The 12,772-nt window shown below is 61.5% G+C and overlaps 4 protein-coding genes across 4 annotated transcripts; 1 reads left to right on the plus strand and 3 right to left on the minus strand.

The window, feature by feature from the left end:
• Positions 1–338: 338 nt before the first annotated feature.
• Positions 339–3,797, minus strand: E0L32_001726 (uncharacterized protein; the record flags this gene model as incomplete). The annotated part of the gene is made up of 4 exons (XM_031135837.1): positions 339–649; positions 777–1,680; positions 1,750–3,413; positions 3,563–3,797. 4 exons carry the CDS (start codon positions 3,795–3,797, stop codon positions 339–341), a joined length of 3,114 nt encoding a protein of 1,037 aa, XP_030990977.1.
• Positions 3,798–6,618: 2,821 nt separating this feature from the next.
• Positions 6,619–8,959, minus strand: E0L32_001727 (uncharacterized protein; the record flags this gene model as incomplete). The annotated part of the gene is made up of 5 exons (XM_031135838.1): positions 6,619–7,169; positions 7,238–7,687; positions 7,743–7,851; positions 7,900–8,789; positions 8,866–8,959. 5 exons carry the CDS (start codon positions 8,957–8,959, stop codon positions 6,619–6,621), a joined length of 2,094 nt encoding a protein of 697 aa, XP_030990978.1.
• Positions 8,960–10,178: 1,219 nt separating this feature from the next.
• Positions 10,179–11,401, plus strand: E0L32_001728 (uncharacterized protein; the record flags this gene model as incomplete). Its single annotated transcript, XM_031135839.1, has 3 exons — positions 10,179–10,708; positions 10,757–10,867; positions 10,966–11,401. The coding sequence occupies 3 exons, from the start codon at positions 10,179–10,181 to the stop codon at positions 11,399–11,401; spliced, it is 1,077 nt and encodes a 358-aa protein (XP_030990979.1).
• A 301-nt stretch (positions 11,402–11,702) lies between these two features.
• E0L32_001729 (uncharacterized protein) lies at positions 11,703–12,772 on the minus strand (the record flags this gene model as incomplete). The annotated part of the gene is made up of 1 exon (XM_031135840.1): positions 11,703–12,772. A coding segment is annotated over one exon (1,070 nt), but the record flags the coding sequence as incomplete, so codon positions are not given.

The raw sequence follows: 12,772 nt of genomic DNA on the forward strand, positions 1-12,772 counted from the left end.
GTCATGCTGGAGTTATCTCTTGTTCTCTCGAGATTCTAAAATCAAACCTCCCATGTCCTGCAAAGTCTATCTGATATAATACATACATCTCAATCCGTACGAAAGGGTATTTATCGCAGTCAAACGAGAGTCGTAGTCGTCATTGTCCCACAGTCAGAAATGCTCTGACCACCAGGAAATCCATCCCGAGCTCCTCCAATTCTGAGTCCCTTGCCCAGCCCTGATTAATCAGTCCAAACATCCAACGCCGGAGAATTACCGGCGGCATGCAAAAACCCAAATGCGTCCTTGACGTCCTCATCAGAATCTCAAAGAGATCCACAAGCTTCCGCCTTCGACTAGCTAAAAGTCGGCCTCGACGAAGGCGCCGGCGGGTGCGCCGTCTCCTGGCTGCTCGACGTGGCCGTGCGCCGCACCGACATGCGCGACAGCAGCTTGCCGCCCGCCCCGGACCCCTTGCGCTCCGAGCTCGACACGCTCCGCACGTCGTCGTCGCGGTGATCGACGGCGGAGGCCCCGGCCCGGCCGCCCTTCTTCTTCCCCCGGTCGCCGTCCATGAGGGAGTTGGGCTCGATGTGCGACTGCGGGAAGATGCCCCACCGGCCCTTGGAGTTTGTGCCCGCCCAGCACCAGTGTCCCGGGTAGGCCCCTATTTATTGATTAGTGTCATGTCAGGAAAAGCAAAAAAAAAACCGAAATTCCTGATGGCGTGCGTGCGTGCGTGCGTGCGTATATATGTGTGCAAGACAAGAAAAGAAACATTGAGAAAAGCTTACACTGTATGTTCGTAATGACGTCCCCCTTCTCCAGCTTGAGCCAGTCCGCCGTCCGGTCCTTGTGCGCAAACTTCCACCGCACGACCGCGGACAGCGAGCTGGCGCCCTGCAGCGCCTTGATGCTCCCCGCTGCGGTCGCGTTGCTGTCCCCCGCCGCCGCCCTCAGCGCCGGCGGCTCGTCGAGCTTGACCGCGTCGGCCGGGAACGGCGCCCGCACGTTGTCCGCCCACCCGACGGCCCACTCGCCGTGGTACTTGGCCGGGAACTCGACGCCGACGATCCGCGCGCCCACGGCGAACTGCAGCGGCGTGTGCCGGTCCGGCGGGATCTTGCTGCTGCTGCTGCTGCCGCCGCCGCCCGTCGTCGACCGGCGGACCGTCTCGACCGCCGTCGCCGTGGGCAGCATCGACAGCTCCCTGCCCAGGCCCTCCATGACCGAGCGCACGGGCTGCCGCTTCGTGAAGTGCAGGTCGTAGTCGTTGCGGTACTGATCCGGGATCTCGGCCTCCTCGATGACGGTCAGGTAGGGCACGGCCGGCAGCGGCCGCGGGTGCCGCGCGAAGTGGGCAAAGAGCTCCTTCTGCGAGAAGAAGACGGTCGGGTCGCTCTCCTCGTTGGTCCGGCCCTGCTGCAGGCAGAAGGGGCAGCCGTAGTTCTGGTCCTCCATGTTCTTGGAGCGCAGGTGGCACTTGGAGAGGATACGCAGCCGGAAGCCGATGTCCTGGGAGACGTAGTTTGCGGTCTCTGCGGGATGATGGGTTAGATGTCTGTCTGGCTTGCGCAGCCTTTTCAGGGGAATGAAGGCCTCACCATATCCCAGCTTATCCGCCTCAACCTGCTTCCACTCGAGCTCATACGAGCAGTGCTTACACTTGGCCGCTACCGCCGACCCTCCACCGAAGCCCTGCACACAATGTCAGCACAATACTACTCCACCCAACACACCCAAGTGAATCAAACACTCAAGACATACCAATTTCCTCGTCTGCTTCACCCCCATCCCACCCCTCTGACACTCCCGCGCGCCCACGCAGAACCCCCTCATCAGGAAGAACGAGCTCTCAAGCGTGATATTCGTATCCGCCTCCCGGATCGGCACATCCGACGGCGGCGGCGCATCGCCGCCCTCCGCCCCTCCGCCGCCCTCCCCTCCCGCCGGCTGCGGCGGCACAGGAATCAGCCCGGAGTCGACCTCGATCCCGTTCGTCGGCACGGGCTCCAAGTCCGCCCCGTTCCGCAGCGGCGACAGCGTCACGACCTCGACCCCGTCCCCGTCTCCTTCGGCTTCCTCCTCGTAGTGCGGCCGGAGGGCAGGGGACGGCATGCTGTACTCGGGGAACCGGCCAAAGGAGGCCGACATGCGCAGGCGCGGGCTCCCCGCCGCCTGCCCGCCGCCGTTGGCACCGCCGCCGGCGTAGCCGGGCAGGCTCGACGTCCGCGCCGCGGGCATGACGGGGCTCGCCGTCGCGGACGACATGGTGTGCCGCTGCTCCTGGTGGTCAAAGACGGAGCTGCCCCGCGACTCGGCGGCCGAGCTGCTAGCCTGCGAGTAGCGCGACGACGAGTCGGACGGCAGGACGTGCTCGCCGGAGCGGCGCTGGTGCTGGTGCTGCTTGCCGCTGGGCAGCATGCTGGCTACCGCGGCGCCGTTGTAATGTTGCTGCTGCTGTTGTTGGTGTTGGTGTGCAGGATGCTGGTGCTGGCCATGTCCGCCGTTGAGCGGCCACGAGGACTGGTGCACCAGGTCGTTGTAGCTCGGCGGCGCGGAATACCCGCTCGGCGAAGTGGGCGACCGGGCATCCTTGGCACGTAGAAGTGGCGAGACGACGTAAGTGCTGTTGATACCGTTAGTCCCCGAAGAAGTCGGCGGCCTGCCGTTAGTAGCTGCGCCCTCGCGGACGCTCCGGTTCGACGGCGCCGGAAGGGCAGGGAGCGGAGCATTGGGCTCGAAGCGCTTCTTGAAGTCATTGGCTGTGGGCGAGACGGCTACGGCGTAGGGTATCGTAGGCGAGTCCGGCCGTGACGTGACAGCCTCCCGGCGGGTCATGTCGCCGTCGTCACTGTCGGGACTCCCCACGGCCGGAGCCGGGCCGATCGACCAGGGGTCGACATCAGGCGCCTCGGGCAGGCCCTCGCGCGGTGCGGCCGTCTCGATAGCCTCGACGACGGCGACCTCTGCGCCCGGCGCGGCCTCGGCGTGCGGCGTCCTGGGGGTCACCGCCATGTTCTGCGCCTCGTTGGCGTCGCCGTTCAGACCTAGGTCGGGTCCGGATCTGGCGCCCATGACCAGCTTGATCTCGCGGCGGGGATCTGACTTCCCTGCTGGCTTCTTCGCATCGCTTTCGTCCTCGGTGCTGATGACAGGCGCCAGCGAGACCCCTTCGTCCTCCTTCTGCGGTAAGGAGCTGGGCGCCGCCACGATGACCGGCGCCTGCTGCTGCTGTGGCTGTTGCTGCTCCGGCTTCGGCGCGGGCTGCAGCTTCATGCACATGAGGATGTCGACAATCTTGGGCGCCGCCTTGCGCGACAGCGCCTGCAGCTCGGCAAACTTGTCGGCGTCAAAGTCGTCCGTCTCGACGTAGTCGTCAAACTCCCAGAGCAGGTCGTTGAGCTCGTTTCGAAAGTGTGCGATCTCGCCTGTCACGACAACACACACAGAGAGTTAGTTTGTTTTATGATTTTCCCTGACGCTTGCTTGCCTTCCTTCTGCCCTACATAGTCGCAATCTCATACAGCTGCTCATAGGTTCACGGATGCCACAGTCGACATCACTCAAAAGAACGTACCGTTGGCCCTCAGCTCGTCGAGGAAGCTCGCCCCGTACTCGGCGAGGTGCTTGACGCACAGCGGCTCGATCTTCTTGAGCGCGCGCTCGCCCTCTCTCTGCAGGCTCTGCGCCGCCTTCCCCATCTGCGGCGGCGCGTCGTCTCCGGCCTCGGCGACGTTGCCCGCCGCGACCTTGGCCTTGGCCACGATCTCGCCAAAGGGCGTGACGACGAGGTCGCGCACGGCCTGATCCATGGCGCGAATGGGCAGTGTGGTATAGAGGGCCACCGGAGCTGTACAAGGTGTGTTTTGCGCCGGGACCCGGCGGGGGGGTGGTATTGAAAAGGACGGATCCTATATGGGGTACAGACACCGGTAGGCTCGATGGTTAAAGGCTCCGTATGAAATGGTTATTCGTCTTCTAGCGCGGAGCACCGCCAGAGCCGTTGAAGTTGTGATTGATCGCTCGTGGAGGTACAGTATGTTGTGGGAAAGAAAGACATGCGACAGCAGAGACAACAGATCTCGCCTGTCTTTCGCCTAGAATGGTGGGGGAGGATACAGACAAGGTCTCAGTGCGGAGAAAAGCAGGGACCACAGACAGCTCAAGCTCTGGATACAAGTATGGAAGAGAGAGAGAGAGAGAGTAGCTATGAGTCAAAGAGGCACCCACGGCAACACAGCTCCCGGCAATGACGAAAGGCAGCGAAGGGAACGGTCAGATGGTCAAAAGAAGAGAAGCAGAAGAAAAGACACGAAGGAGAAATGGCTGTGCCGGCGTGTGTGCGTCTGCAGAGCAAAAGCCAAGAGACGAGCACATGTGCGCGTGTGATTGAACAGGACCGTTGAACAGCCAGGCCAAGCAGCAGCACACCAGATGCAAGACCCTAGAGGCCTACGTAGTTGGGTCAAGCGCAGAGCCAGGTTCCTTGGGGGCTCCATATTCACTTTGCCTTAGACGCTGTCCGGACTGCATAGCTAAGCCAATGCGTGCGTGAGGCTGATGGACAGGGAACAAGAGAAGAAGGGTGTGGTGGGTAAGGAAGCCAGTTTGTGCAGAATACTGGAGCAAGTCGGCTCAGTCTCACCTCCACATACCTGAAGCTATCACCCGGGCCAATGGGTCTCGGGCGTGTCCAAGGCGGAAGCTACCCGGTTAGCTTCGCTAAGAACAGCCTCTAGATCTCTAGTAGACAGACGGAGAGCGAGGGAGGCTATGCTGGATTTGCAAGACCGATTCTTAAAAGGCCATGCTTCACTCGCCTCCTTAGCTCGCATCGACGAGGCAGAGCTGGAGTGGTGGTCTGTCTCGTGAGCCGAAAAGGCACACACCTCCACTTTGTGTGCGGGTGGATGTGTCCTTCCAAGACATTCCTGCACATATCAAATTCCGTGCATGATCCGAGTCCTGTTCCTGGGGGCCTGTCGACAGAACCCTCCAGCTGGCGAGGAGTAGGTACCATGTCCAGTCTGCAGGTCTCTCTCAACCCCCACCGAAGAGATGGACATACTTGTACATGCTCTGCAAGGTTAATAAATAGGACTCTCCCCCACTTAGGAGGGGTTGATATTACCTTGATGCTAGGTACCCACTGCCTGTGGTGGTGGTGGTGGTGGTGGACTTGAGACAGTTGCAACCCGCAGAACGCAAGACAATGTGGCTGTTTATCCAGACATCTTCATGATGTTGGCCGGCTCTGGTTCGGCAGCAATTGCCGGGTTCTCACGTCCACAGGCCAGTGCCAGACTCAAAACGAGGCACAGCAGCAGCCAATTGCCCAGGTATGAAGGCGGCAAAGCACCATGCGGACACCATTCGCCTCGGGCAGGCAGGCAGTAGGTAGGAACGGACGGGTGAGCTTCGAAGCTACTCCGTACGTACGAAACCAAGAATGGAATAGAAGAAAAGAAGACGCCACTCGGTCTTCCATTGACTAGCTTGAGGGCGATGCAACCCTTGGCCGGGATGTATCAAAAAGGTCCCTGGATTTCTTCGTGGCTGGATGGGAGGTTTTCTGTCGCGGCGTCCAGCCTGCCAGCGTTGGAGAACGAGGGCACGATGTCGAATCCAGAGATGTGATTGGCGACGAGCTTTGGCCCAATCTGCCTTTCCCCTAAGCCACGCCAAGCTTTTGTGGTTAGGAAGCCGTTGCGGGGCTCTCCCTGTCCCTAGCGTCTGAGCACAAGGGGCTTGTATCCCGTATCCACTCGCCGCACTTCCACCATCGACACCACCATCAATCAGAAAGGATGGACTGAGACAACGCGAGGGTTCATTGCCTTCACACATACTCCGTAACTAATACCACAGCACGTCACTGCCCTCGTGACAGCCCCATCCTCATCGAAGATCAGTCTGTCTGCCTCTTGCCCCTGCAGGGGCGCACTGCTGCGCTGGGGAAGGGTTCCGGCCAGGATGCAACACACCCCCCCTTTGTTCTACAGCTTCTAGAAGGAACTCGTGGCGCCTCGGGCTCGACTGACAGGACAGCCTACCCCGGCTCACCCGTCGAACCGGAGGGGAGGGGAGGGATCATGTTGGCCTGTGGGCATCTCATAGGTGCAGCGAGTCAGCTGCTGGGTTGAACAAAGTATCTCTCATTAAAAAACGGCTGTGCTGTATTCGCTTTCCTGAATTTGTCATAACTCATTCCGCGGGACGTGCAACAGTGTTTCCGGCTGCACCGCATCCTGTTGCCTTTCATTACAAGCAATCCGGGCATTCCCCCAACCCCCAATCACGAGACTTTTCGTGGCTGCTGCTGCTGATGCTGCTACTGCTGGATCGTATGGGGCACATTCCCTATCACCCTCCCGCTTACGCCTTTTTGGTGTGGTTGTCATGGGCCGCGAGCTGCACCGGCGTTAGCAGTTCGTCTCCCAACACTCTCTCGCACACGTAGCTATGAGAGACTTACCTCAGCAATATAGCTACGCCCGATCTGCACCGTCTCCGACGTGCCCCGCTGCCGGAGCCAGAACCTGTTTGCAGCTTCTTGTCAGCCATCCATCATCCCATGCCCCCCTCGCCCATCTTGGGCGTCTCAAGGTGAGTTGAGTAGACAGGCCACAAGACTTACAGCTCCTCGGGCGCCCCGTGGCCCTTGATCGACGCCTGCCGCGCCTCCTCCTCGAGCACCTCGCGCGTGATCTTCTCGGCCCCGCTCACCACCGACGGCCCGCTCGCCTTTTCCGACTCGGCCTCGCCCAGCGTCTCCGCCAGCAGCTGCTTGCGCAGCGCGAACCGCTGCGCCCGCTCCTTCTGCAGGCCGGGGCTGTCCATCTTGTCGATCGCGCTGCGCACCACGATCTGCACGACGAGGTACAGGTGCTCGGCGAACAGGATGCTGAGCAGCAGCGCCCACACCCTCACGTTCCAGGGGAAGCCGTCGGGCCCGTAGGGGTCCTTGCGGAAGAGGAAGACGAGGGCCGAGGTCGTGATGCTGCCGAGCCACGAGAGGAAGCCGAGCGAGTTGAGCCAGGGCCCGATCGAGTCCCCGCGCCACGGCACCGGGCGCTGGCTGGAGATGGCAATCTTCATGGCATCTCCCCGAGCCTCGACCCAGTTGTTGATCAGGAAGGAGCAGCCAGCGAGGGGCCAAATGACGGAGAAGAGAGACAGGTAGCCTGGCGATGCATATCAGTACACGGTATCCTGCTATATCCCGGAGGAGCAGCTGCAGCTCAAGACCTACCAAACTGCACAACCATCTCCCGGTAGTCAATAGTAACGTCGTAGACATCAAGCTCGGCCTCATTTCGAACCCTCTCCAGGAACGCCGCCTCTTCGGGGTGGTCTTTGGCGTGGGCGGCGTTGCCATTCGTGTCTTCTTGAACGTCCTTAACGGCCTTGAAGACTTTGCGCTTGACGTACGGCAAGACGAGCTCCAGCAAGAAGTTGACAATCTGCGCGGTGACCGTCAAGTAGATCATCTGCTGGGTAAGCCTGTGGGGGTCGATTTCGAAATCCTCGGTCTCGATCTTGGTACCCTTGACAAACCTCTGCGCCGTGACTCTGAAGATGTCCAGGTAGGGGACGAGGACTTTTCCGAATGGGACGTAGACAAAGGCAGTCAGGAAGATGGGCAGGTACGAGGTGATGAAGTTGAGAACAAAGATCTTTTGCACGAATGACGCCTGGTGGGCTGTGGTAGTGTCAGCCGACGTTTTGGGGTGCTCCTGTTTTCTCCAAGGACATACCATCTTGTGTTTCGTAGTTCTCGAGGTGTGTCAAGGTCTCTGCCAGACTGGTGAGAATGGTAGTGAGGACGGGCATGAAGACGGTCAGGAGGACGGTGGGAAGGAAGACCTAGAGTCGTAAGCCGTGGTCCAAACCAAGATCTGGGACAGGCCTTACCAGGTACTGCTTGAAGGGCCCATCGTAGACCTCGGCCAAGAAGATCTCGATGCTGAAGCAGCTAGCAATCAGGCTCCCAAGGAGGACGAGGCAGGCAATAGCGAAGGGGATCTGCAACAGCTGCTTCTGGAGTCGCTTGAACGGCGAGTACAGCCGGACGATCTCGCCGGTAACGGGATCCTGGGCCTCGCGCTCGAACTGGAACTCGGAGCGCGGCAGCTGGATCTTGGAGACGCCGCGCACGCCCCACTGCACGGCCAGGTCGACCTCCTTCCGCTTCCAGTACTCGAAGAAGACGACGGTCCACAGGCAGTTGGTGATGCCGTAGACCCAGGAGAACTGGCCGAGGAGGAGCCAGGCGCCCAGGCCGAAGGCGGCGGGGAAGACCAGGAACTGGAAGTAGGACTGGAGGAAGGCAAAGTAGAAGGCCACCTTCTCGCCGAAGCGGTCGCGGATGTCGTTGATGTCGCTCGCGTCGAGGAGGTACTTTGTGCTCCACTGCTTGAGCCAGGTGCGGTTGAACTTGTGGTCGTGCAGGGGGAAGACGGACTTGACGTATCGCCACTGGCCGTTCCTGGGCGTGATCCCGGCCCCGCCCTCGTTCTTGGGCTTGGTGATGAGCAGGTAGGCCAGCCGCAGCCTCTCGGCGTCGGAGATGGGCTCGTCGTGGAAGTACTGCGAGAGGTCCTTGTTGGGGGCCGAGTTCCGCACGCCGTACAACCAGTCCTGCAGGCGGTACCGGTAGACCTGCTGGTGGAGCAGCTTGTCGGACGCGATCTTGAGGAAGACGAGCAGGGACGTCTTGTCGCCGTGGCGCACTTCCGTGGCAAAGCCGGCGTTGGCCAGGTTCTCGATCAGCTGGACAAAGGCGGCCTCGGCCTCGGCTCTGTCTGCGAAGATTACCGCGTTAGGTGGGCAAGCGAAGCAAGCGCAACAAGCGCAAGCCAGGGATGATGGTTGGCTTACTGTTGGGCGGGATCTCATAATGCACCACGTAGTCGACGCTGTGAGTATACCGCGTCAGTCTTGCTTCCCTCACAGAGAGAGGTGTCGCTCGCATGCTCACTTGAAATTGGAGTTCAGGCCGGGGTGGTCCTTGTCCGAGCTGTACAAGGCTTTGATGTCCATGACGCAGCTCCCAAAGCTTGGCAGCCCAAGTGTCACTGGCGGCAACGATGCGAATGCTGCTCGGGGATTCAATCGCGCACCTGCAGCGTCTTCGCAGAAAAAGGTAGGAAAAGTAGGAGAGGGAGAAAGAATGCGGTGGTGATGACGCCTAGGTAGGTAGGCAGAGATATCAAGGTTTCGCAGAGCAAGCTTGCCCAGGAAAGTTGGGTCTTGGCAGGGCAGCTGAAAAGGCGGGATCCAACGTCACCACGCACGGCAGCTACGTATACGAGCACTGGAGCTTCCCACTGCTCCCCCTGTCTTTTCAGATCGGCCAGGCCGTAGACCCACCGGTCTGTGCGTCGAGCTTCCGGGAATGCGGCACAGCCAGCCCTGGAAGCTTCTTGATCGGTGCAACGCGGCGAGATCAATTGGAGATCCAGACAAGCACGACAGGATGCAAGATCCAAATATCGCATGACCCATCGTCCATCGCCTCGGCAAGTACGTAATGAGGTTCAGGGTCCCCTTTCGGCAGTCAGTCTGGATGGATCTCAGTTCTGGATCTACCGTTGAGTCCTGGGTGGATCGTCATTCCATCATTCCCAGGGTTGAAGGACCGGACACGTAGCTCTCAAACAAGTGTTTCAATATCCTGACTCCGAGCTAGTGAATCCTCCTGTATGACTGTAAGACCCTTGAGTTGCCTGCCTTCTGCCGTCTGCCTTGAGTGCTCTGCGTTGCGCGTTTCTTGAACTCACAAACCTTGATTTGTGCGCCGTTAACCAAGGCCTGTCTCCCGTTCCCAGTGCTGACATCATCGCCTAGAGGTGGTAATAGCGTACCCGGTTAGTGGGGTTGACCGCAGCACCCACACGCTGGAAACGGTGAACGGCAACCCCGGACTGGCTGGAAGTTTGGGTGGGGTGGGGGAGGAAGCCTGGTGGTTTCAACGCGGCCGCCTCCCGCACCACCACCGACCGCCGCACCTCACTCCGCATGCGGAGCAAGACATATCATCAAGAACGTAGACTCAACTCAACCGAGCAGAGCCGAGAAGACACCCAGACCCCCAAACCTAATGAAGGGAGGGCCATAAACCCCATCACAATCCGCAGTAGACTGCCCTCCCCCCCAAGGTGCCACTTAGGCCCCCCTCCCCTAGCACGACAATGGGCCTCCTCGAGACCCTCGGCCTCCGCCGCACAGGGCCCTTCGAGCCCCCGACCGTCCTGGACGCCCTCCTCTCCTCCCCGCTCCAGGCCCTCGTCACGCGCCTCTACCACCTGCTCCTCTTCCTGCGCGGCCGGCCCTTCGTCCCGCACCGCACCCTGCCCGTCCGCGTCGTCTGCGTGTCCGACACGCACGACCAGATCGTGCGCCCCCTGCCGGACGGCGACCTGCTCATCCACGCCGGCGACCTGACCAACGCCGGCACGGCCGCCGACATCCAGCGCCAGATCGACTGGCTGCACGCCCAGCCGCACGAGCACAAGGTCCTCGTGTGCGGCAACCACGACAGCTGGTTCGACCCCAAGTCCCGGTCGGAGCGGGACCGGGAGACCGGCGCGGCCCTGGACTTCAGGGGCGTCAGGTACCTGCAGCACGAGGCTGTGACGCTCGAGTTCAAGTCCGGGCGGACGCTGAACCTGTACGGCGCCGGCGACATCCCCAAGTGCAGCGGCGACGGGGATGCCTTTGCGTGAGTAGGGCGTTTTTTCTTTTCTCAGATTTTAACATGCCGTGACAGGATTGGAAACTTAGAAAAGAAAAAACCAGTTTCGAATACCAACGAGACTCGCACCCGTGGAAGAACACCATCCCGCGCAACACCGACATCCTCATCACCCACACCCCACCCGTAAGCATCTCTCTCTCTCTCTCTCGCTCTCTCTCTCTCTCTCTCTCTCTCCCCTTCTCTCTCTCCCTCCCTTCCACCCCCCCCACACACAACCCCAGAAGGGGAGCTGGCTCACACAAAAACCGTTACAAAACAAAGCGCTACCACCTCGACCTCTCCCTCGGCTGCGCCGGCCTCCTGGACGAGGTCTGGCGCGTCCGCCCCCGCCTGCACGTCTTCGGCCACGTGCACTGGGGCCGCGGCCGCGAGGCCGTCTACTTTGACGACTGCCAGCGCGCCTACGAGTCCCTCATGGCCCGCCGCCGTCGCGACCAGGTCGGCGGCCAGGTCCAGGTCGGGCCCCTGCGCGACCTCGTGCCCGGCCCCGCCTGGCTCGACGCCCTGCGCGTGCTGCTGCACGGGCTCGAGAGCGTGCTATTCAAGGTGCTCATGCAGGGGCCCGGGACGAACCAGGCCAGCCTCATGGTCAACGCGGGCCAGATGCTGGGCAACACGGGGAAGTTGGGCGGCAAGGTGGAGATTGTGGACATGTGAGGACAGGGTGAGAGGGTGTGTATATGTTGAATGTGGTGGAATGTGTGTATAATGCCACTATGGTCTCTGAAGTGTATCTTAGTTTGTTTATAATGCGGACGGCGCTCAATAGGAGGCAGCCCGTAATGGAGAACGGTACATATACATTCTAGGGTGCATACTCGCTTCCAACCCAATGCTCCCAACGCAACCCCAACGCCGGTTCCATGCAAGGGAAGCCAAAAAAAAGAAAAAAAGGACAAATTATCGTACAATGATCATCAATACCCTCCCTCCCTCCCTCCCTCCAGAACTACCTAACTTACACCATGATCCTCCGCAGGCCCTCCGTGCCGCCCAGCACCCTCCGCCCCGTCACCGCGCACCGGCCCTCCCCGCTCTCCCACCGGCCCGCCTTGTCGGCCATGAACTCCTCCTGCCGCGGGTGCTCCCCGGCCACCCACCGGTGGATGCAGCCGTAGCAGTACACGACGCCCGTCTGGCACGCCGTCGCCGTCGCGATCTCGCCCTCGCAGATGGGGCACAGCTCCGAGTCCGCGGGCGCGGGCACCGTCAGGATCGGCAGCAGCGAGGGCGTCGCGATCGGCGCGTTCTCGGCCATGGGTAGTACTTCTTCTTCTTCTTCTTCTTCTTCTTCTTCCTCCCCGTGCAGCTTCCCCTTTCCCCCCTTCTTCTTTCCGTCATCCTCCCCCTCCCCCTCCTCCTCGTCGCCGTCGTCGTTCGCAATCTTCTTCTTCTTCTTCTTGAGGATCCCCTTCAGCGACCCGTCCGGCAGGCCCGACACCACCGGCGGCGGCAGCTCCAGCGACTCGGCCGCCTTGCGCGACAGCTGCTTGGCAAAGTCGGACGCGTGCCACCACTCGAGGAACTTGAGCGCAAAGATGCTCGTCGGCAGCAGCACGGACAGGCCCGCCGCGGCCCGCCCGGCCAGCTCCCGCGGCGACGCGAGCAGCGCCCGCAGGCCGGGCGGCGAGCCGCCGCGGCCGCCCGCGCTCTTGCCCGCCGACGAGGCAGCAAGCTCCTCGATGGCCCTGTAGTCCGCGCCCGTCATGCGCCGCACGCGCGTCCCGACCAGCCACAGCAGCGGGCTGTGGTACCGGCTGTCGTCAAACAGGTACGCGAGGTTGAACGCCAGCGCGCACAGCGCGCACGCCGCGTGCACGCCCGGGTACACGCGGCGCAGGAACCAGCGCAGGGCGTGGCGCGCGCGGTCCCGCAGCGTCGGGTCTTCGGGCAGCCGGTTGTACGCGGCGCCGAGCAGCGCGCGCGGGGCGTCGACCTCGTGCGCCTCGTCGAGGCGGCGCTTGAGGTACGGCAGCGCCACGGCGACGGCGAGGTTGCGCCAGACGTCTCCGCCCCGCAGCCTCAGCG

The sequence above is a fragment of the Thyridium curvatum genome (assembly GCF_004353045.1).
Source record: "Thyridium curvatum strain D216 chromosome Unknown NODE_6_length_784332_cov_80.453264, whole genome shotgun sequence".
NCBI classification, from domain to species: domain Eukaryota; kingdom Fungi; phylum Ascomycota; class Sordariomycetes; order Thyridiales; family Thyridiaceae; genus Thyridium; species Thyridium curvatum.